Below are 23,847 nucleotides of genomic sequence, written 5' to 3' on the forward strand. Positions count from 1 at the left end.
CAACAAAAAACAACCCAATTTAAAAAAATAAAATAAAAAGTCAAAGGAGTTAAAAAGATATTTCTTCAAAGACAGTATACAAATGGCCAATAAGCATATGAAAAGATGCTCAGTATCATCAGTCAAATCAAAATCACAATGAGATACCACTTCATACCTACTAGGGTAGCAAGAAAAAAAAAAAAGGTAAATAACAAGTGTTGGCACAATGTGAAGACATTGGAACCCTCCTGCACTGGGAATGTGAAATGTGCAGCCACTGTGAAAAAGTTTGGTGGTTCTTTGAAAGGCAAACATAAAGTTACTATATGATTCAGTAATTCTACTTTTAGGTGTATACTCGAAAGAACTGAAAGTAGGAACTCAAACAGATACTCAGATACTCTATATGATTCAGTAATTCTACTTTTAGGTGTATACTCGAAAGAACTGAAAGTAGGAACTCAAACAGATACTCAGATATTCACCATACAAATTTTTATATCATCATCATTCACAATAGCCAAAAAGTGGAGACAACCCGTGTCCATCAAGAGATGAACAGATAAACACAATGTGGTCTATACATACAATGGAATATTATTTAGCCTATAAAAGTAAAAAAAATTCTGACACACGCTACAACATAGATGAACCCTGAAAACATTATGCTGAGTAAAATAAGTCGGTCACAAAAGGACAAATACTGCATGATTCCACTTACCTGAGGTACCTAGAAGAGTCAGATTAATTGATATAGAAAGCAGAATAGAGGTTACCAAGGGCTGGAGAGAGAGGGGATGGTTGTGATTGTTTAATGGATACATAGTTTTTGTTTGGGATGATGAAAAAATTCTGGAGATGGACTATGGTGATGGTTGTACAACACTGTGCATGTATATAATGCTCCTGGTTTACTTTAAAATGGTTAAGATGGTCAATTTGATATTATACATATTTTACCTCAAAAAAAAAAGTAGAAATCTGATGTGGGGGTGTAAAATGTGAGTCATTTTGGAAAATTGTTGGGCAGTATTTACTCAAGACTCAGCAATTTCACTTTGAGGTATAGACTCCCCCCAAAAGGTACATTTACTGAAAGACAAGTATTAAAATATTCATAGCAGCACTAAAAATGGCAACAGCTCAAGTGTCCATCAAGGTAGAAATAATACTGTGTTATATTCATGTAATGAAATGAATCAACCACAAGGACATACGACAACATGAATGAATCTTACAAACTTCTGAATCCTGGCTGAATAACAGAAGCCAGATACAAGAGAGGACACATCTGATTCCATAAGAAGTTCAAAACCAGGTAAAACTAACATGGGTGAAAGAACCTAAGACATTGGCCATCTTTGGGGCAGAGCGGTTAGTGAATGGAAGGGGTAGGAAGACAAGGGGGCTTAAAGCACACAGAATGCCTTCCGCTCCCCAGAGCCCAATGCCAGCTCCCCAGAGCCCCAGAGCTCACACACAGAGGCAGGCTGGAATGTGCCCATGAGAAAGAGAAGATCACTTGGAAACCAGCCCTGCCTCCTTGACGACAACCTCACTGAGGAGTCATGGGTTGTGACAACATGGTCAGCCAGTGGGAGGGGCGGAAAGAGGGAGCTAGGCCTGAGTCAGCTCCAAAGGGTCCCAGAGGCAGGCAGATTCCCAGGGTGATCCTGCCCTTTATCCAGCAGATAGCTTGGTGGTCTCACCTTCTGAGGAATCTTGCTTTGCCTTAGGGCTTACAAGGACCAGGAATGATATGTGGCAAAGTTTAAATCAACTTAATACAGGGCAGAAGTTAAATAATCTGTGGGGCACTCACTCCATGGATTTTTCTAATTCAGCTATGCAAAATGATATTTATTAGTAGAGTTTTAAAATTATCTAGAGAAGTTCTTATGCTATGAAGTAAAACAAAACAAGGAGAATGTAGAAATGCATATATAGTATATTTAACTATCATAGAAAAAAAAAAAGACTGGAAGGAAATGAAGCTCCCAATGACTGAGGTTACTAGTAACTTATTTTCTCTATTTCTCTGTAGGTCTAAAATGAATGTCTTAACATGAATTGTGTCTCCCGAACAAACTCATACGTTGAAGTCCTAACCCCCAATACCTCAGAATGTGACTGTATTTGGAGAAAGGGCCTTTAAAGAGGTGATTGAACTAAAATGTGGTCATTAATCCAGGATGACTAGTGTCCTTATAAGAACAGAAGGAAATCTGGACAGTTAGAGAGAGAAGACTATGTACAGAAACATGGAGAAGACAGCCATTCACAAGCTAAGGAGAGAGGCCTCAAAAGAAACCAAGCCTGCTGACACCTTGACCTGGGACTTCTAGCCTCCAGAATTGTGAGAAAATACATTTGTGTTGTTGGAGCCCGCCAGTCCGTGTTGCTTTGTTACAGCAGCCCTAGCAACCAATACAATAAGCATCAATGTCAACAGTCAGGAATCCCTCCCACCATGAATTACTGTTATTAACAGCTAACATTTGTATACTCTCTTATTTAATCTTCACCAAGCACCCTATGAAGTAGATTTTAACGCACAGTTTCTAAACTGGGAAAATGAGAGGTTAAACGAATTCATGAAAGTTACATAGCTAGGAAACGGAGGAGCTAGAAGTGGTACCCAGACCTGTCCACAGACTGAGTCATTTTTTCAACCACCATGGTTTTGCTATCTTTCTGATAAACCTGAATTTGTTTTCTCTTCTCCTTCCCACCTCCCATTACCTGTTGTCCTTCTCTATCTACTGAAATAGCAAAAATAGAGTTTTAGAAGCCCAGTGAGGTAGTGTGATATTTGGAGAAAAGTATTAGACTTGGGGGTAATAACAGTACCTCTTTTACAGGTAGTTGTGAGTATTCAAGGAAAATAAACGTAAAGGACTGACAAATAGGACGCATCATGGCAGGGTCTGCTGTTAATACTATTAATGGAGACGGGGACCCCATTTTTGTGCAGGTGCTGGCCTTAACTTGCTGGGTGATTCTGGGTAAGGCACTTGAATTGAATTCTCTGGGCCCCACAATCAATTGTTTGCTGAAGCTTTGAGCCTGAGGTCTGCCTTCCCTTGGTTTGAATCGAGAGAAGCACGTTATGGAGAGAGCTATTAAAGAGTAGTGGGACCAAACACACTTTCTCCTCAATGTAGTAAGAATAAGAAAAGCTTAAAGGGAATACCTAAACTCACAAAATGATCTCGCGTTGCTTAAAGTTGTGTGAAGGAAGCATGCAAAGGTCCCTCAAAGCTCTGTTAGCTGGAAACATCAATATGTTGGTGCCAGACTTGAATTAACTTATTAGGAATTTAGGTTTTCTCATGTGGAAGATGGAAGTTAGACTTCACAGAGTCATCCTGAATATCAAATAAGGTAAAGCTGCAAATCACAAATGTGTAAACTGCAGAAACTTATATTATACAGACTCTTATATAACATGAGGAAATGGGGGTTCAGAGGTGAGATGGCTTACCCAACATCATACAGCTAGTGAGTGGAATAAGAACGAGAACCCGGGTTTGGTCATTTTCTAAAGTCAAGCTCTCCAACACAGCATTTATTTAAGAACCAGTGGAGTGTTTCCTATATGCCCAACATTCTTCTGAATATTAGGGATGCATATTCTAGATATTAGGGAAACAAAAATGTCTATCTTCAATTACCTTTTAGTTCTAGGATACTGCCTCCTGTCCAAAATCACCTTTCCTCAGCTATCTACCAAACTGATCAATAAGGATTGATTGTAATAGCAAAAGTCCAGACAACCTAAATGTCCATCAACAGGAGATTAACTTTGTGTTATACCATCTATGCAAGAGAACACTATATAGCCATTAAAAAGCTGTAAAAGATAAGGAAGCTCGTATGAGTTGATACAGAAATATGTCCGAGACATATTGTTAATTTAAAAAAAAAGATATGGAGCAATGTAGTCTATGTAGCCTACTGCCGGAAAGTGACCCACAAAACTGGGCTTATGGGTGGAGAAGCCTGGAGCCAAAGAAGAGGAGTGAGATTTATCACCATGTACCCTTCTGAATGCTGACCCAGATGAATGCATTTGCTATTCAAACACTGATTAAAAAAAAAATAACAAGTCACCTTTCCTATTCTTAAAACAGCCTTTTTCCTAAAGGAAGACCTTCAGCTAGCAGAGGGGCTGGCCAGATAAGCCTGTCAGCTATTTCCCTTAATGAGAGGCTCTCAATGAACCCTCTCCTACCAAGTTACCCAGCAGGAGGCTAATGGATTGACTTCCCTATTACTCAGATCCTTAATCCCCCAAACTCTAAAAACTGCCAGGAACCCAGAAACCCTCTTCCTGCTGTCTGCAAAATCTTCCCCCTAGGAATGTACAACACATTTCATTACCCTGTTTCCTGGCACATTTCCACTGTTACATGGTTCCAAACATTTGTAGCACAGTTATCTGGGCCGTCCTTCTATTCTTCGAGGGGACAGTGCCAACAATCAAGGAGAAGTCAACAGTCGTGTACTCCATGTGTACGTGCCTCTCACTCAGGCTGCATGTTCCAGCTGCACCAGAGGGCCTGGCCCCATCAGTTCTCACCCACATTCATTTAGATGCAGAATACAATCAAGGAGCATGAGTCAGGCAGGTAGAAACAAGCTTCAAAGACCCACTCTGCCTGAGACACCCAGCTAAGTGTTTTCCTACCCAATGCCTCAAAAAATAGCCTGCAAGGTAGATATTAACTCCCCTATTCTAACAACTCAGGAAACAAGAGGCTGCCCCAGGGCTGAAGTGCCTCAGGAAGCAGCTTCAGAGAGGAAAGCAAAGTATATGAGGCCCCACAGCTAGGAAGTAGCATGACCAGATTTCAAATCCTAAAGGCAGAGGCAGGTAAGTGACGAAGAACATGGGATTGGGAGTCCAAAAGATTTGGATTCAAATCCATGTTGTGTGAATATAAGGAGGCTGTATTCTCATCTGGAAAATGGGAATAATAATTCTTATGTCATAAGATTACTTGGGAGGATTAAATGGGATGATGTCTGCACCTGGCCCAGAGTAAGGCTTCAATAAAATGTACATTTAGCTTTCTAACTCCAAGTCCAAGCCTCTCTCTACACAGTAGAGAAACCATCTCTCAAAGTGGGTACAGGGTTAACTACAGCCATGTGCTTTTCCTGCGGGCTGAAGCTCCAAAGGGAGAAGGAGATACACAGGACCAAAGAGTGTAACAGGGACCTGACTCAGTCTGCATTTGGAAAGGACTGTTTCATAGGGATGCTTCCATGATTTACTGGGAAAGACAGAGGATGAAGACCTCACAGACAAGCTGACCTGCCAGGGAAACTTGCTGAGGCACCTGTAGAAACATGAGCAGCTTTCTCTGCAAGCCATGAGTCAAAGAGAGGCTGGTAAACAGTAATCCCTGGGGCAGATCATTACAACTTCCTCCCAGATGCTTCCTGGCACCACTAGCTTGTATCACTGGTTTCAAAATGAAACTGATCCAAAATCCCAGGTCTCACCATCACTCATTCCCCTTCTACCCTGCCTTCTCACAGCTAGCGAAGTAAGCTGATTCCTGTTCCTGCAGCCTAGCTCCACAAGGCCAAAAATCTCGGCCAAGTCATGGAGGCAAGAAAGGGCTTGCATCAGACTCTTTCAGGGGCAAGTTGGTGAGCACTGATGAGCACATGGGGCAACATTTCAGATCTTAAGGCTGGAAAACAAGAACTAAACACAGCTCTTACTTCCACACCCTACTGGGACCTTAAAGTCATCTGACTGCTTTGGACTCAGTTTCTCCCATAGAGATTCTGAATCACAAAGTCAACGTACCTGATGAAGAGGTACGAATTTAATTTGACAGCTTTCAGCACTGAGTCCAAACATACAATTCCTAGAATATTGTTGGGAAAGAGTTAGTAATGCAAGACTGCTTCTAGAGAAATATTAAAACAAACAACAACAAAAAAATCAGAGCTCTGTGTATCTGCACTAGACAAAGAGCCAGTGGAACCAGAAGTCTGTGGCTTGTGCTCAAAGCTCCTCTCTAAAGACCATCCTGCCAAGCCTGGCCTCAGACCCTGAACTGGTGCCACGATAAAACTTGGGCAAGAAGGGTCAAGTCCCTAGAGTACTAGAGATGTCGCAAAAAGAAAGCTTTTTAAATAGACTTATAAGAATTGATGGATACTCAGCTGAGAACTCATTCCAGCCATTAGGTTAGAATTGCCTAGATACCTACAAACTCTTAGGGAAACACCTTCGAAGGTCATGAGCTTGTCTTCTCAGCCATGACACAGAGGTACTATGTAGTCTTGATGTCCAACCTTACTCAATGTTCTGGCAAAACAAAACCACTCATTTCTCTGGGGCTAAATGTCCTTCAAGTCATCAATCTTGGACAGTTCCACTACTGATCTTTGGGGCATTTTGATGAGAAGAGTAACATCAGTTTGAAAATGTTATGGCGAAAAGGCATCTCACTGGGGAATGGGGGAGAAACTGTCAAAGATATTTCCATTCTACCTTGGTTTAGGGACACATCTAGCTCATAAAACAAATGTATCCTTGTAGCTGTCACTACCTTCTATTAAGGGATTGGGAAGAGAAGGTGCAGCAGGAAAGTATATGGAATTGCCTTGAAAGAACATTCTGGCATTTTCCTGAGTAAAACTAGATGTAGGAAAAAGTTCACTTACTAAGAAATAAAAATTAAAAGGACAAGTGTTGTGAAATACTTGGGAAACGGATGTTGCTATAAATTGTTACGGGGTGGGGGTTGTAAATTGGCACAAACTTTTTGGTAATTAAGCCTCAAATAAGCCCTTTGACCCAGGAACTGTGCCAGGAAATCATCCAAGATGTGACAAAACCATACCTGCACAGACGTTCATGGCTATTGCTTAGAGTTAAAACAAAGCCTCAACAACCTAACTTGCAACAGAATACTTAATTATATGTGCTACAGTCACTCCAATGTCTCATCTATGGCCTTAAATGCCATAAAAAAAACCTATCAAGGAGAAACAGTGCTCAGCTTAGGGAAAAAACCAGGTCACAAAACAGCCGTTTATAGTTTACAGCCTGAGCCTGACAATTATAACATAAAATATTAATATTTTTATATTCATTAGAAAAAAGGTGAGGGGTGGAGCTGAGCCTTGGCACCAGGAAGGCAGACAAGCTCTCTCCAGAACCAATGACTTTTCAGGTCAAAGAAGTTCAAGATGGTGGAAGATGAGCAGAGTCTGATCCAAGGAGGACAATGGACAGAGGCCACAGAGCACGCTGGGGTGTGGGACACAAAGAGCCTGTGAAGCATGCTGGGACCCCAAGGGGCTCAAGGCCATTTGACATGGGAGCCACCGGATGGCATGTCAGGAGATAAAGTGCCCAGCGTCAGGTCCGTGTGCCCAGCCATAGCTATCTGGTGCCCTCAAAGGAGCCAGGCTCTGATTACTAAATGCTGAGAGCAGCACAGGGGACCCTCCGCCATGGAAGTGTTCATGATGATTCGTCACCACAAGATCACCATCTTCAGGGACACTAAGGAGACAAGCACAGTGCTGAAGCGCTTGGTGAAAGGCATTCTCAAGTGGCCGCCAGCACAAGAAGCAGCTTTACAAAGACAATTACCTCCTGGACAAGAGAATGACCCCTGGAGAGTGTAGCCACACCTGGCAGACACCCCCATCTACCACCGTTCACCCTAGACCTGGATCTTCCTGCAGATGGGGCCGATGGGGTGTCTGAGGCCCTCAGCCTGTAGCCCTTCTCCCACTCACCGAAGAAGAAGCTGGATTGTTAGGGAAGCAGGGCAGGAGGGCGAGCTGTCGGGCAGTGAAGCAATGGGACTTGGGCCCTCTCCCTCAGATCAGACATCTTCAAGGAAGGCTTGGTTAGGGAAGTGGACCCAGAAGATCAATTGAAAATGTTCATTTGAAATGAAACGACTAAGGTCCTTTATGGGTGGTGGAACTCCGTTCTGCTTATCTTCCAGTTTTTCTATAGTAAGCATGTATTTGATTTGCAATCAGAATGAGATGTGACTTTTTATCCCCTCTGACTAGTAATGTTATGTGGCAACCCCACATTGTTCAGGAGAAGGCAGTTCTTTCTAGGAGAGCTTTGTCTCTCTGCAGAAAGCTCTTTGAAAAGAGCTACATCACTCAGATTGTTTCTTATCCTTGGGAGCTGGGTCCTCCCTTATAATCCCCAGAGAGAAACCCAAGCTGGGCTATACTCCACAGCACTTGGGAGTTTGGAACGTGGCTGACTCAAAGCTCAGTGTGATGTGTGCTATCTTGCTCACTGATTCCCACCCTTAAGGACCAGAACAGATATTCAGTGATCAACCTGGGACATCTGGGAGGGCAATAAAGGGTCTGGTGGGTAAAGCGCTGCACACTGGCCCTGTGGCCTTGGGCACGTCACTTCATATTTAAGTTGTTTAACAGTAAGCACTCAACAAATATAAGCCCCTATTAATCTCCAGTCTCTAAAATAGGAACACACATGTACACACAGACTCTAGTTAGGACCAAATAAGATGAATTGTGCTTTTAAAAGCACAATTAAGTATTTAAATACAGGGATGGTGATTTAAAGAGCAAAACAAAAGGACAAGAAGGTGAAGGTCATTCAGAATCCTGATGTAAGCAGAAAATTAAGGGAAAAAAAAAAGGATCAACTGCTACAGAGGCAAGAATTGAAGGCAAGTTAAATTCAAAATGCCATGCTTTTATTCACATCTCACCAGCTCATTACTTTCTTTTAGATCCTCTCTAAGAGATACATTTAGCTCTCCACGATGGCCTTCATGATATCACAGAGCAACGGTTCCCAAATGTTAGTGATAAAATCACCTGGAGAACTTTTTAAAAATCCAGATTCCCTACTTCCAGCCCACCTATCACTTCTACTGAAACAGTTTCTGGAAATGGATCTAGAGAAGGTAGTTTTTTTGTTTTTTAAAGATCTTGATTCTCACATTTATTTCTTGTAAGCAGGTAAAATGGTACTGTTTTTGCAGGGTACTTCAGAATATGTATTAAAATTTCAAATGTCCAGATCCTTCCTCTGACCTGTTCAGTATCTCCCCCTGGATGCTTTAAAGGAATTTAAAATCATTATGTCAAAAACCAAATCCATGATCTTCTTTACTCTTGGCCTAAATATGGTCCTTTTCCAATGTCTCTCCCCCAGGGAATGGCAAATCATGCACTCAGCTACACAAAATCAAAATCTGGGGCTCCGAACTAGCCTAGAGCCTGGATCTAGAGCACCCAAACTCAAATTTTGGTTCCACTGACTGACTTTGGGCAAATATGTTTCCTTCCCTATAAAATAGGAATGATGCCAGTAATATCTACCTCAAGGAAAAGAGTAAGTATTTAGCAAAGTGCCTAGCACATGGTTTTCTAGCATTCCTTCCCTGACCATTTCTCCCTCAGACTCCCCTCCCAAGTCAGTCACCAAGACTCATGTCTCTCCATCTCTACCTCCCCCTTAGTACTTACTTCATCACCTTTAGCCTACATGAGTGCAAAACTCTCCATTTTAAGAAAAAAAAAAAAAGGAGCTTTTAAAAAAGCAACAGATGACAGGTACTGCAGCAATGTTTGAGTTTAAGAAAAAACCCATAAGCCCTTCTTGGAAAATAAGATCAGAAATGAGTATTCTCTTTAAAAATGGAAATCAACTTTTATTCATCAAAATGCTTGCTAACTAGATTCTGAAATCTAAAGAAAAACTTGAAAAAAAGATTCATTTTTGCTTTGACTGAATGTCACATTCTCAAGATTTCAACACCCAAGGAAAATAACACAAGTGCTAACACATTTGATAGTTTACTTCTGAGTTATGCAATTTAAATTTTTAAAATTTTAAATTTCAAATGTTTTTGAAACATTCAGATTAATTAAGTCTTAAAACAATGGTTACTGTGAAAGCTAATGATTTTTAAATAGTATAGTAAGTTTTTTAAGCTAACTGCAAAGCATGTCTTGAAGGTATTATTCAAACATTAACATTTATTTTTTTTTCAAACATAAACAGTTAATTTATCTGAATGGGGTTAAGAGGAACAGTTCATTCAGTCATCTTTCTACAGCAGTCTTTCCTAATAAGGTGATTCCTGATAGCTGGATTTCTAAAATCAAAACACTTCACAATTTTTACACTAACTCCTCCCCACTTCCACATCTGTAAAAGATAAAAGTAGGGGGTCAGCTAAATAAATCATGGTAAATCTACCATGTAGAAGACTATGGAGCTGTTAAAAACAAGACAGATGTGTACTTACTAGTCTGGAAAGATGCCTGTGATTTAGTAAGTTAAAAAAACAAGCTGCAGAACAATGTTTGTATGCATGATACAATCCAATCCCTGTTTGAAAAATTCCTCTGTGCAGACATAAGTTCTTTGTAAAGAAAAAGATCTACAAGGATTCACATTGAACTATTAACTGTGCTTATCCTGAGAGAGTAGATGAGGAAGAGAACTTTTATGTGTTTATTTCTGATTTGCTTCTCTTGAGAGGCAGTGGCGTTCAATGGTTAAAGCTCGGGTTGTTTAGATTTGAATCCAAACTTTGCTATTTACTACTTGCCTGATCTTGGGCAAGTTACTTAACCTCTCTGGCCTCAGTTTTCCCATCTGTAGTATGGGGATAGTAATAGTACCTACTTCAAGGGATGTAATAGTGATTAAACAAGCTAATACTTATAAAATGCTAAGAGCTGTACCTATCACACAGTACATGCTATTTTATTGAAAAACATTGTCTTTACAGTGAATATATATTCATGTATTAATGTGAAATCCCAACCAACCAGCCCAACTCTACATAAACTATATAAAATAGTATCATATATCATATATACTATCATATATACTCTTCATATAGAGGGGAGTGATAGAAATAAAAAGCTCCCTAGGCAATTCTGATAGTCAGCCAAGCTTGCAAAGTACTGACTCAGAGGCCAAAGGCAGGGGTAAACCAGATGGAGAATGCAGAAGAATTCTGGAAGCGGAAAAGGACCATAAAAGACAAGAAAATAGCAGGTCTTGAAGCCCTGGTGGGAAGCCTGGGCTGAAGCTGACTCCACAAGGAGAGGGCAGGGTGTGGGCCTGGCATCTTGTTCTGGCTTGTGTGTGGGGAGCCCACAAGGAGCTGTCTTTTCTTTCTGCCTGAAGCTACGACAAGATAGGGCTTGTTGTGGGAAGGCAGTTGGCCTTAAGCAAGACACCTAGGATGGTAGCTGAGCCCTCCAGCCCTGCCCTCTAACTGACCTACCCTCCCCTGACCCCTATGTCCAGGACCACTAAGGTTAGAGCCTCAAGGCAGAGGAGCTGGGACCAGAGTAACTTACCTCAGACCTAGAACCCCATTTTCCCTTTTCTGTGCCCAGATGCACACCGTCAGGCCTGTCCCCAGTGCTGGGTTTGATAGGAGTCTGAAGAACGTCTGAATGGACCTGGACTGTGGGATGGGGGACTGTGGAGAATACACTGTGGTTCCCAAATTTAGGGGAGGCCTCTTCTCAGAAAAACACACATGCACACAATTAATTGCAAGGGAGCAATGACTTCTTAAAGTTAATGTGAGACCCTGAGGTTAGAATCTACTGCTAGTTTTCAACACAGGTTTGAGTTTTCCTGATAAGAGAGAGAATTTCCCACTAATCTTATGTGCCCTTACACAAGCAAAAATGAGGTTACTGAGCTTGAGGAGGAAGAGGAAAGCCTGGAATGGTGCCTGCCCAGCTCCAAACCCCCATCTAGCCCTTGAGATGCCTCAGAGTCCTGGGGAAGAACAGCTCTCTCTGCCCTCAGGTTCTGTGCAGCCCAGAGAGGCTCTCAGGAGGGGGAAGCAGCCACCAGCCCTCCCACCTCCTGGCTATGTGGCCCTCTCCTCAGATAACAGTGACAGAGCTCTGAGCTCAGAGATGGGTTAAAGGGAGAAAGGAAAGTGTTCCTTTGCCTTTATTCCCCAGGATGCGGCATTTTGGTGCACTGAGCAAGCAGCAGCATCCCAGTACCCTGAAGTTCCTCGGGACCACAGCAGCTGCAGCCTGGAGGAGATTTTGCCCGCTTGAGGAATGTGCAGACTACTGATGCTCTAGGTAACCCGTCACCACACGGGTGCTCAAATTTGACTGGGAGAGGAGGAGAGGGACAGAGTCTACCAAGCTCCTCCACTCAGAGCAGGCTGGGGGTGGGGGGCTTGATGCTGGGAGAAGATGGGGGTGGGGTGAGGAGAGGAAGAGGATGAACAGCCAGAAGTAGATTCTCTGTGAGAACTGACAGTGAGAGCCCTGTCTGCTATTGGGCCTGAGACCTGAACCCTCCCACGTGCTAAAAGGGTGGCTGGGGTCCTGAACAGAGTGCCCCCTCCTCGACCATCCCCCACCACTCCGGATCCTGGTGATTAACAGAGGCCTGCAGAGGGAACAGGAATTCAAAGGTCTTGGGTCAGATGTTAACTATTTCCAATCTTCCTCCAGCTTGGCTGGGGCCAGAGGACTCACAACCTCTTTCCTTCTCCCAGCCTGACTCCCAAAGTACCTCACACGTAGGAATCTAACCTGGATTCAAGTTCTAACTCCACAATTTACTAGCTGGGTGACCTTGGATAGGTTACAAAGTTACAAGCCTAGGCTTCCATACAGTTAAATGGAGCCAATTCCACACTCATGGGGCTTTTAGGAGGATTAAAGGGGCTTATTACATAAAGTACAGAGTGTAGTTTCTGGAACTCAGTAAGCCCTCAGTGAATGGTATTTAGGTTGTGTTTTTGTTGTTGTTGTTGTTGTTTTGTTTTGTTTTGTTTGAAAGCCCTCCCTTGCTGGCCCTGCTGCCTGGTAATGCCAGGTAACTAAGTGAAATGAGGGGGAATGTTTGGCTGAGGATGACCAGGTCTGGGTCTGGGAAAAGTCCAGAAAGGCAGTTGAGAAGGGATGCTAGAGGTGGGCCCAGGATCCTGGGTCCAGAGGAGACTTCAGAGACACTGGCTTCCATGAGGGCACAGCTGGAGCTCCAGCCCCATCTCCTGCAAACACCACGCTGCCTCTGTTCTGCAGGGAGAGATGTTCTAGGCTGGATTGGACCCTGCCTACCTCTCCTTTTGTTGCTCCCCACCTTACACTCCATGGTCCAGCCAGATTAAGGGTTTTTAAGTTCCTGGACCCAAAAGGTCTTTAAGTTCCTGGACCCCATAGGCTGCTCCTTTGCCAGGAACCCTCCCTGCCACCCCTCATGCGCCAATCCCTTCCCTAACTCTTCCTCAGCCTCTGACTTGGACATCACTTCCTCCATGTGCCACCCTCCCCCCCCAGAACATGTCAGCAGCCCTTGGTATGTGACTCTATTTTCCTTCCCCTACCTCCCTCTAGATTACATTTATATATTACTTATTTTGTCTATCTCTCTCCACTAGCAGGTAAACGGCCCACAAAGCCTGGGTTTTGTGCATGTTCTGCTCAATGATGTATTTGCAGCACCTAGACCACAACCTGGCATTTAGTAGGTGCTCAGTAAATACTTGCTGAATGAAGGATTCACTATTAAAATTGCCTGGTGACTGATTTGCTTCCTCCTGTGATCAAGGAGCTCTTTGAGGTTAAGGAACTGTGGACCTTGCTTGCCTCTGAATTTCGAGCCCCCAGTAGGTACTCAGACATTTGTTGGCTAAATGACCAGTCAGCTGGCCTTGGGTCTGGGTCTCAGACACCTCACTGCCTCTGTAATGAGCGAGGAGCTGGACTTGACCACCCTGGCCATGTTAGTAGGCTGCTGCCCACCCTGCCCAGGATAAACTTCTCTACCCAGGAAGAAGTTCTCACTTGAGAAATTCAGGGCCCTTTTCAGATTCCCCTTCTACTATGAGGAGAGTAACAAGCAATAGATTAAGGACAAATAAAGGGAAGTGACTTCTCCCCAAGACAAAGGACGTGACCAAGTACATGATAAAGAACTGCTGTCTGTTATTAGTACAGGGCCAGGTGAGAAGCTAGAGTCCAGAAGGGATGCTAATGAGGAGACTGTTGGGAGATGGGGATGGTAGAATCCAGAAGAGACACAGCTACTTCAAGACGGAGAAAAGCTAACTTCTCAGTACTCGGCCACAGGACTGAGATCCTCAGTTAACCCAGCACTGATGCTCCCAGGTATGTACCCGACTGATCCAAGTTTACAGTTTCGCTTGAACAATGGTGTTTATGGCAGCACTAGCTGTAATGGCCAAAAAATGGAAACTCCTCAAATATCTGTCAACAGTAGAACTGTGGATGGTCATGTGAGGAATACTGTAGAATGAGAATCAACCCCAACTACATCCAGAACTGGGCCAGAGTCTCACGAGGTGCAGTTAAAGGAGCCAGAGCCAAGAGGATATTCTCTATGATCCTTACACACAAAGTTCAAATACAGGCGAACCAACCTATGGTATCTGAAGTCAGGAGAGTGGTTTTCTTGGGGGAGGATAGAGCTGGGGAGGGAAGTGGCATCTGAGGTGCTGATAATGCTGTTTTCTGACATGTGTGCTGGGTACATGGATGTTGTAAGTTTGTGATGTTCACTGAGCCATACACTTATCATCTGGGCACTTTCTTCCACATGTTACTCTTCAATAACAGTGGTTCTTTCAGTGGAGACTGTTCAGCCTCAGGACTGAAGCCTCAGATGATTTGGGGAGGGAGGCCCTTCTCTCTCCCCTTCACCATCATCCTCCAAATACTTGGCAGAGCTATCGTTTCCAGTCCTAGAAACCCATTGCTCATTGTTAGCAGTGCCTTCCTCACGCTGCAGGGAGCCCTCACCTCCCTGCATGGGTAACCTAGGAACAGAGCGCCATGTGAGGAGGTAGGAAGGGAGACTAGAGGTTTGAGACCTGCTCCCCAGGCACCAGCTAACAGCAGTGTATGTCAGGCTACTCAGCTGCTGAGCCAGGAAAGCAGCCAGGTGGGCTGGAAACCCCAGTTCCCAGATATTCATTCCTCAGAGGCAGATTTATGGGGTACCATAGAATCCTCCTGGGTGCAAATCCTGCCCTTACTGCTGACTGCCCCAGTGACCTGACGCCAAGTTCATTATTCCCATTTTACAGCTGAGGGGAAGTTACCACCACCTGCTTGGCAAGGCACTCATATGCATAAAAAATAATATTAGACAGTCAGCTCCCCCCGTACAGGGTGTTAGTTTTGTTCCTTGTTTTAGAACAGTGACTGATACATGCAGATGCTAAATACATGTTTCTTGGAAGAATAAAATGTAAATAGAAGGCATAGCCTAGAACGGGAGCTTCAAAACAAAAGGCAATTTTTACACAAAATAAGCAAAATCATCTTGAAGTTAACTCATGCTCAGTCAGATTTATTACTGAACTTTGAAGTTTCCTAACCAAAGCTAATGAGGGTTAGCTTTAATCTTACCCAAACGCTGACTAAGGGTGAGCTGAACTGCTGAGGGGCCATAATGAAATACTGTATTTCTTTCACTGTAATTAAGCTGCTTCTCTTAACTGCCCTCCATGAAGCATGTAGGCACCACTTTAGGTCACTCACTTTAAAAAAAATTTGTTTCAATTGAAGTATAGTTGATTATCAATGTTGTGTTAGTTTCTGGTGTGCAGCAAAGTGATTCAACTATACATATATATATTCTTTTTCAGATTCTTTTTCATTATAGGTTATCACAAGCTATTGAATACACTCTATGTGCTATATACTGTAGGACCTTGCTGTTTATTTACTTTATATAAAGTAATGTCTATCTGCTAATCCCAAACTTTTCACTTATCCCTCCCCTCCTTTCTTCCTCTTTGGTAACTATAAGTCTGTGAGTTTGTTTTGTACATAAATTCACATGTATAATTTTTATAGATTCTACTCATAAGTGACATCATATGGTATTTGTCTTTGTCTGTAGGTCCCTCACTTTTAATCACTGCACTAATACCATGCAAGCCCCTCCTCCCACCTCTCCTCCATCTCTGCTTCTAGACCACACTTGAAGGAAGGTGGACACCAGACTGTGGGGTTCGGGTGGGGGAACATTCCTGCTCTACCTCCTTCCAGATTAACCTCTCACTCTCAATCTAGGCAAGCTGGCTTCACTTGACTGAAGCCCCCATCACTAGGACACTTACAGACTGTATTTAAGGTGGTTTCCTCTGGAGGAATGTTTCTGAAAACCCCTACAATGAAAAGGAATAAATGACTAAGTGCCCTTGGGGTAGGGGGTTGCTGCTGATGGGATCTGGTGCTCCAACAATCCACTTTTTCATTACATCCACCTCCCACTTTCTGATAGTAAAAAATGCCCAGGGAACTTGGGAATCAGAAGCTTCAAGTCCCAGCTGGTCACTGCAGTGATGACTTCAGTGAAGCCACAACCACTAAGGTTTCATCTGTAAAATAGGCAGAACTTTACAAGATTGTCTCAATTCATACAAATACCTACTGGGCACCCTATTAAGTACCAGGTCCTGGACATAAACCTGGAGGTAAAAGTCCTATCTATGACCCTCAAGAGTTTAGCCTAGGGAACCGAATCCATTGAGCTGTTTCTGTATTTCTCCACCTCTAAAACCTCCAGCAGAGCAAGGCTACACAAGGTTTCAGAAGTCCCAACTCTGGGATTAAGAGATCAAGTTGTTTAAATGTACCTCACCAGCTTCAAGAGAATGTCAGGAGGATAAAGCAAGCTCAGAGCTGTGCAAATGCTTTGAAGAAGAAAGTGCACCTACAAACAAGGTATTAATTATATCAGATAATTTCTTTGAGCTCAACCTTATAGACACCTGTGATATTCATAACCCAGGGGTGAACAACAGGGGCAACTGTTCCTTAGCTATATAGAAACTGTTGTCTGCTTGGCCAAACTTGAGAGCATGTATGTACCCTCAGGATAACCCTTTCAACATGGCTGGATCCAGGATGGGGTTCCTGTGTATTGAGGACAGGGAGCTGGGGTGAAGCTAGGGAGATAGAAAGATGTCAGCTGCTGAGGACTAAGGAGAGAAATACCAATATTTTTTGCTGGGGAGTCCCAATTTATGGGGACCAACTGGGCCTAGAAACTTGCTTTCACTTTAAGAAGTGGCAGCCCATTTCACAGGAAGACTGTTCTGAGAACTTGGCATGTTGCAGGTTAGCCAAGCACATTAACCCACCTTTTATTTTATAACCCAGGTGTGCTCCTGGCATGAACCCACCATTTTCACAACCATAAACCAGACATCCGAGAAAGTGGAATTTTCTCAAAAGGTTTAAAATGCCTGACGTCACCGAGAAGCACTTGCCAACCAGACCATGAAATCGAAAACCTGATCACCGCTTCCCTCCAACAACCTCAAGCTTAGTGAAGTGACAGTTAATCTGATATTTCTTGCCTTAGTAAGAAAGATAAGGCACAGACAACACTCAAAGCCATAGCCTGTTCTCCCAGACTGTAGTCAGAGAACTTGACAATGATGGGGAGGGGTACAGATTTGGCAGAAGTCTGATTAGCAATAAAGCTTCCTCAGGGAGCCAGAATTGGATTTGAGGCCCTGCCCAAGTTAACATTTTTACAGGTTGGCTGAGTTGCAGTTTGTTAGCCAGTCAGTAATAAACCCATGTGCAAGAACTTAAAGTTTATGAGGCATGGCCTCCTAATGCCTCTCCTCGGCTCCCTACTGCCAAGAGTTTAAGGAGCTTGGCCTAGCCTGGGTGTTAATTGTTTTGTCAATCTGCAGAGTTATTTAGGGGAAAAAAGAAGAAGAAAAAAAAAAAATCCTTCCACAGACTCAAGGCCCCCAATCCTCTTTTGGAGAAACAAAGCAGAGCCATTCTGTACCCTAGGCAGTGCACCCCCACATTCAAGCTGTGGGAATTTGTACCTGAGGTGAGAAGTATGCTGGTGGAGGCATTAGAAAAATGCTAGGTAGCATCCAGTTTTTTAATTGTTTTGAAATTTTAAAACTGTAGATCCCCTGCCCAGGAGAATGGATACACAAGTTTTTAAACAATTTCACAGGTTAAACACCCTCTGGAGCCCTACCCAAGAATCCTGGGTTACACCTCTGTTTAAGAACTTGGGTTTGATCCAGTGGAGGAACCCCCACTCTCCTGGATGGAGGGAAAGAGGCCCCCATCAGCCGGCAGCTGCCAGGGTCTCATAATACACTGGGTGTCGGCACCAAACTGATCCCCCCCACTCACAAGTTTTTAAACTTTAAGAAGGGGAGAACAAGTAATTGAGAGATCAACAATGTGCTTTGATCCCCCATCCACCGCCCTTGCAGCTCAAGACCTTCTGGCTTCTGGACTCCCGCTCCCCCAAGTGCCCTAACATTCCAGTCCCAAGACACTGGGGGGCAGCGGTGTCCCCAGTGCGTGGTGGCCCCAGCCCAGGTGTGCCAGGCCCAGTTTCCAGGCAGGCTGCAGGGGCGCAGGCCCTCCGGGAAGGGCAGGGTTAAGAGTGCATTCCAGCTGCCGGGGAAGAAGGGGGGCGGAGGAGGGGAGCGAGAAGAAGAGAAACAGACCCGGTCTGTCTGTCGGAGACACAAAGCACGGTACACAAAGGGGGCCCGAGAGGGGCGAAGGGGGCTGCCCCGGGCACGGCTCATCCCCACACCTGCGCGGGGGCTGGGGGAGGAATGTGGAAGGCGCATTCCTCTGTTGGGGCCAGCGGAGGAGAGCCTCCCACCTCCGAGCTGGGTGAGGCGCTCAGCAGCCCCGCACCCCGAAGGAGGGGGTCAAGGTAAGCCGCCGCAGCGGGGCAAGGTGGGGCTGGACGACAGAGGGCGCCAAGTTCTCCGGCCTTTTCCGTCAGCCGCCGCCCCCATCCCAACACCCGGGATGCTTTCTGTGCCTCCCCCATATCTGAGGCGGCGCCCGAAGTCCCCTGCCCCAGTCCAGGCACCCCAGGTGCGGCCCCCGTCCCGCGGTTCCACAAAGCGGGCTCCCCGGAAGTCTTACCTTTCCCTGGTGCCTGGCCCGGCTCCAGCTCCGCGCCTCGAGCCTTCAAGGTCATTTCAGCTTCCCCGAAGCCTGCCCGGCACGGCTCCGAGGCCGCGCACGGCAGCCAGCAAACCTGCGTCTGAGAGTAGAGGGGAAAAGAGAGAGGCTGGGTCATAGGCGTGCCTGGCCCTGCACACCCACTCTGGGGAGTCCTCACAGGCTTTTCTGGAGTTGACCCTCAAGGAGCCCAGCCCCAAGCTCTCCCCGACGACACTGACGCGTGCGGACCCCGCCCGCCCTCCGAGGAGCGTCCCGGCCCGGGTCAGGGGAAGGCAGTTAAGTACCTGGAGTAGGAGGAAGAGGCGGAGGAGGAGGGACGCGAGAGGCCCACTAGGGAGCCCCATGGCTGGAGAGAGAAGGGTGAAAATTTGCCGCGACGGCGGGCTAGTGCTCCGCTAAGCTCAGCGCGCTTCTTTGAGCACCGCGGCTCGCGGGAGCAAGCGGGGGGGGGGGCCAGGTGAGCGCAGGTAGGTGCTGATTGGTCCAGCGCCACAAGATCCCGCCCCCTCGCAGGTGGGGCTGCAGCTGGCGCGGTGGAGACAACGCCGAACCTCTCCACCCCTGCCCTATCCTCCCCGGTGTCCTCCTGCGTTCTCTCTTGCTTTTCTGGAGCTGCTCACGGCAGGGACCCAGGCCCTGTCTCGCAGACTCTGTTCAAGGGGGAAAAAAAACCCCATCCACTCCTCAGCCTCCGCAGCATGTGAAGAAAAATGTTTCTGTGCCTTGCGGCTGCAGTGGAAAAAAAAGTGGAGACGCATCTGAACCCGACTGGAAACAGAGGCGCCCCATTCATGCTACCCCGAGGCACTCAGTTATCCAAAGCTTTGATGGAGGCTGGGTGTGTCTGCCCCACACTCGGCTACAGCGGGGGCTGGCTCCTGCCTCATTCCCCACCTCCCATGTCAGCCTGCTCCCAGGACTCCGAGGGTTTAAAAATGGCAGAGAGGTCCTGAGGGACCGCGTTACAGAATCTGCTACAACTTGCGGAAGACTCATTACTTCCCTGGCACAGCCGAACAAATGGAGGCTGAGAGAAAAGGTTCCAGGACTTGGAAGCAGTGGTGACACCAAAAGGTGTGAGGTAGAGGGGTGGTTATTAGCTTCATCATTTCCAGCAAACCGCGCCCCTACCCCCGTTAAGATATAAGTAATTAACAATTTCTCAACTTTACGTAAAATGTAAGTGAAGGCATTTTAAAAATCGAGACTGTTTTTACTGGTCTTAAATACGAAATATAATCTAAGTAAAAACTGCTTGCTGTGCGAAGCAGCCTTCCAGTGAGCTTCCTTTTGAAATAGCCCTTCAACATCCTTCCTGGGAGACATGCAGCGGAGCCGGGATTCATAACCCTTCTTTAGGCCTGAAATGCTTTCCTCCTTGCAGCACTTCAAGGGACCCTGGGCACTGAAACGGTCCTGAGACTCCACCCTGCACGCCTACCTGCACGTGCTCTTCCCACTGAGCTGAACTTTCCTGGCCAGTGCCAACCTCCTGTTCCTTGAGGCCTCTCCACCTTCCCTCGCTGCCTTGAGAATTCCAGGCTGACTCCTCATCCCTTTCCTTCTTCCTCCCCATTCCAGATTTAGGGGTTTGAAGAGGAGACTGGAGTCTCTAATTATAGATTCTTTGGCCCTCAAGGGCTAACCTGGTAGCCTGCGGCTAAGAGGAGTACGGTTTGTGTTGAGACTGTGAGATCCTCTTTCTAGCAGAGCATGGGCTCTGGGACCGCATGGCATGCGTTCAAACCCGGATTCCACCAGTTATTAGCGCCACGGCTTTAGGTAGTGAAATAACCCCTCTGAGCCTCAGTTTTGCATGAGTCAGGTGGGGCTATTATGATGTCTGCCCTCTAAAGTACTAGGATTGAATGAACTAATACATGTAGGCGAGGATTAAATTGATTAACACGTTTAAAACGCTAAACTCAGCACTTGGCACAGAGGAGGTGCCCAAATGTTGCCTGGTATTACTGCTTTGGGATCTAGCTCATTCGTCCTCCTCTGCCGCCTTGCGAGCCGTTTCCCTCCTCTGTGGCACCCTCACATTCCCCAAACTAAGAGTATGAGAAAAGCTGTAACCGTTCAATTTCACGGCTGATGGTAAAGCGAGCAATTGGCATCTGGTTTCAGGGGAGCTCTCGGTTACCCGGCCCGTGGTTCCGGCAGCTGGGGGTTGGGCATCGATATCGCGCAGGAGAAGCCCCAAGCCGCTAGCTGAGCTCTTGCCCCCTCGCCTTGCTCTCCCGCAGGGGGCGCTTTCGGCGACCGAGAAGAGGCTAGATACCCGCGCCAAGGCTTTTCGAGGCGGTACTGGCCCCAGACAGTACCCGGTGGCCCCGCCTATCCTCGCCTCGCAGGTTCCCTTGTGCCCGCCCGGAACCAGATGAAGCCATTAGGCGGACAGTTAAACACGAACGAGCCTCGGGATACAGGCCCTAATTAAGTAAACACCCGGCTGGAAGGCTGTTGAGCGCGCTCATTTCCGCCTCCTTGCAGGGCACGCAGCACTCCAGGCGGAGGCGGGGAGGGGCAGAGGAGAAATCGAGAGTCAGCACTTCTGCTTGCAACTTGGACCACAACGCTGTCTTCTCTGTAGCTCCTCTAGTCGTTAGTTCATTCATTTAAGAGATATTTGCTGACAGCCTGCTATGTGCCAAACACTGGAGATACAACAGTGAACAAAACAAACATCCCAGCATCTTTAGACCTTCCATCCCAGAGTGTGAGGGGTCGAGGAAAATAAACAAATAACTAAACATGTTAGATGATTATGTGCTACATAGAACTGAATGGGAAGTGCCAATAAATGGGACAGAAGTTAGAGTTGGAAATTGTGAATAATATGATCTAGACAGTGTTTGGGTCAGGATGTAGTGGGAGATAGAATCCAGCTCAGATGGTTCAAGTCTTAGTGAAGGGACTAGAGGAATGGGCACGGTTCAGGGACCAACAGGGGTGCTGAAGGTCCAGAGATCAGCAGCAGCAGAAAGGCCGTTACAACTCTGAGTACTGGAGGACAAAGGGAGAAATGGTATCATTGGACGTGGAGGGTTAGGGGGGAGCTGGAGAGCACAGGGCCACCCCTCCCAAATGCAGCTGTGGTCCAGGAGGGACAGGCCACTGTTCAGAGCAGAGCAGGGAGGATGTTGGGGGAAAATAACCCAACATCTCTCCTTTCACCCTTCATCTGGCAGTGTCTCCCATGGACCAAACCCACCCAGAAGCCAGAGGGCAAGAACGCCCAGGTGGTGGGGTCTATAGAGGTCATCCTCAAGGCAGAAAGGCAGAAGGGCAGAAAATGGATGAGCGACTGATGAGCAATGGTGAAAACCCAGAGGTCTCCCTGAGAAATGAATAAAACCTGAAGGAAGAGAGGGAGCAAATTACGCTAAGGATATCTGAAGAAAGAGTATTCCAGGCAGACAAAAGAACATAAAGGCCCTGAGGCGTAGATTACTTGGAACAGGAAAAAAAAAAAAAAAGCTAGTGTGGCTAGAGTATAGTGAGCAAGTAGGAAATGAGTCAGATTTGGGAGGGAGCAAATCTTGCAGCGCCTTATAAGCAATTGTAAGAACTTTAGTTTTACTCTGAGTGGGAAGGAAGGCACTGGAGGTTGTGAGCGGAGACTGGTGTTGAGAAGACTCAGGAGAAGGGGGCAGAAGCAGTGAGGTCAGTTGTGATTCCACTGCAATCAGCCAGGCAAAAACTGAAATGGCTTGTTTTAGGGTGGTCATTGTGGAAGGGGTAAGAAATGATCAGATTTTTTAAAAAAGAACAGAAAATAACAAGTGCTGTTGAGGATGTGGAGAAACTGAAACACTTGTGCGCTTTCGGTGGGAATGTAAAATGGTGCAGCCACCATGGAAAATAATACTGCAGTTACAAAAAATATTAAAAATAGAATTGCCACATGATCCAGCAATTCCACTTCTAGGTATATATTCCAAAAGAATTGAGTCCAAGGACTCAAATAGGTACTTCTACATTCATGTTCATAGCAGCACTATTTGTAATATCCAAGAGGTGGAAGCAACCAAAATATCCATCAACAGATGAATGGCTAAACAAAATGCTTAATAGGTACAGTTTCAGTTTTGCATGATGGAAAGAGTTCTCTGGATGGATGATGGTGATGACTGCACAACAATATGACTGTACTGAAAGCCACTGAACTGTATGTTATGTGTACTTTACCATAATTTTTAAGTTACTAAAAAAAAAAGTGACCAGACTGGGTATATTTTGAAGTTACTGCTAAGGACATTGGCTAAAGGATTGGATGAGGATGTGAGACAAAGCAGGTCAAGGATGACTCCAGGGTTTGGGGCCCAAGCAACCAGCAGGATGGCAATGCCATTTCCTGAGATGGGTAAGGAACAGGCAGGGGACACTGTCAGGATGCTCGCTGCTTAGATCCTCTGGGATCCCTTTGATGGTTTCTGAGCATCCCTTGTTTGGTTTCTGTGTGTTGATGCTCCAAGCAGCCTGCACCTGTGAAGAGCTACAGGCCTCCCCTCCAGCTACTGGAGTCCCTTTGCCCTTGCCAGGAAATGCCCAGGAGTTCACTTTCCCAGCCCTTAGCCAATGACCCACTGGTACCGGAGTGTGGAAGACCAGTGCCATCCACCCCCTCAAACTCTCAGGGGTAACTTACATCTAGCATTTGCCTGCTGGATTAGGCTACCGTTAATGGACTTGCTCTGAAATTACACCCTTGCTTGGCTTCTTGTCCTCTTTATCCTGCTTCTCCCACTCTTTAACCACTTCCTCCTGGGAGCCCTTCCTTATTTAGTAAGTCATTCAGGCACATGAATCCTTCTCTCAGGGTTGGCTTCTTGGAATCTCATTGCAGATAGAGCAAGTCTGGGA

General features: G+C 45.7%; 1 protein-coding gene and 1 long non-coding RNA gene across 4 annotated transcripts in view; one reads left to right on the top strand and one right to left on the bottom strand.

Moving 5' to 3' along the window:
* CDH3 (cadherin 3) overlaps positions 1 to 23,847 on the bottom strand; it is an 87,009-nt gene that overhangs the window by 17,236 nt on the left and 45,926 nt on the right. For 2 of the 3 annotated variants that reach the window (XM_045522289.2, XM_074370527.1), the window contains one exon: positions 18,937 to 19,057. In XM_045522289.2, the coding sequence (XP_045378245.1) occupies positions 18,937 to 18,991 (55 nt within the window). In that variant the 5' untranslated portion in view covers positions 18,992 to 19,057. Of the gene's footprint in view, positions 1 to 18,936; positions 19,058 to 19,262; positions 19,898 to 23,847 lie in introns of those variants that run through there. The other variant, XM_010962529.3, reaches the window with a different exon arrangement.
* The window catches only part of LOC141578663 (uncharacterized), a 48,825-nt gene continuing 43,409 nt past the window's right edge, over positions 18,432 to 23,847 (top strand). Inside the window, exon 1 of the long non-coding RNA XR_012509253.1 lies at positions 18,432 to 18,718. This is a non-coding gene — a long non-coding RNA (uncharacterized LOC141578663). The remainder of the gene's footprint in view (positions 18,719 to 23,847) is intronic.

This window comes from Camelus bactrianus, chromosome 9 (assembly GCF_048773025.1).
Source record: "Camelus bactrianus isolate YW-2024 breed Bactrian camel chromosome 9, ASM4877302v1, whole genome shotgun sequence".
Lineage (NCBI taxonomy): Eukaryota > Metazoa > Chordata > Mammalia > Artiodactyla > Camelidae > Camelus > Camelus bactrianus.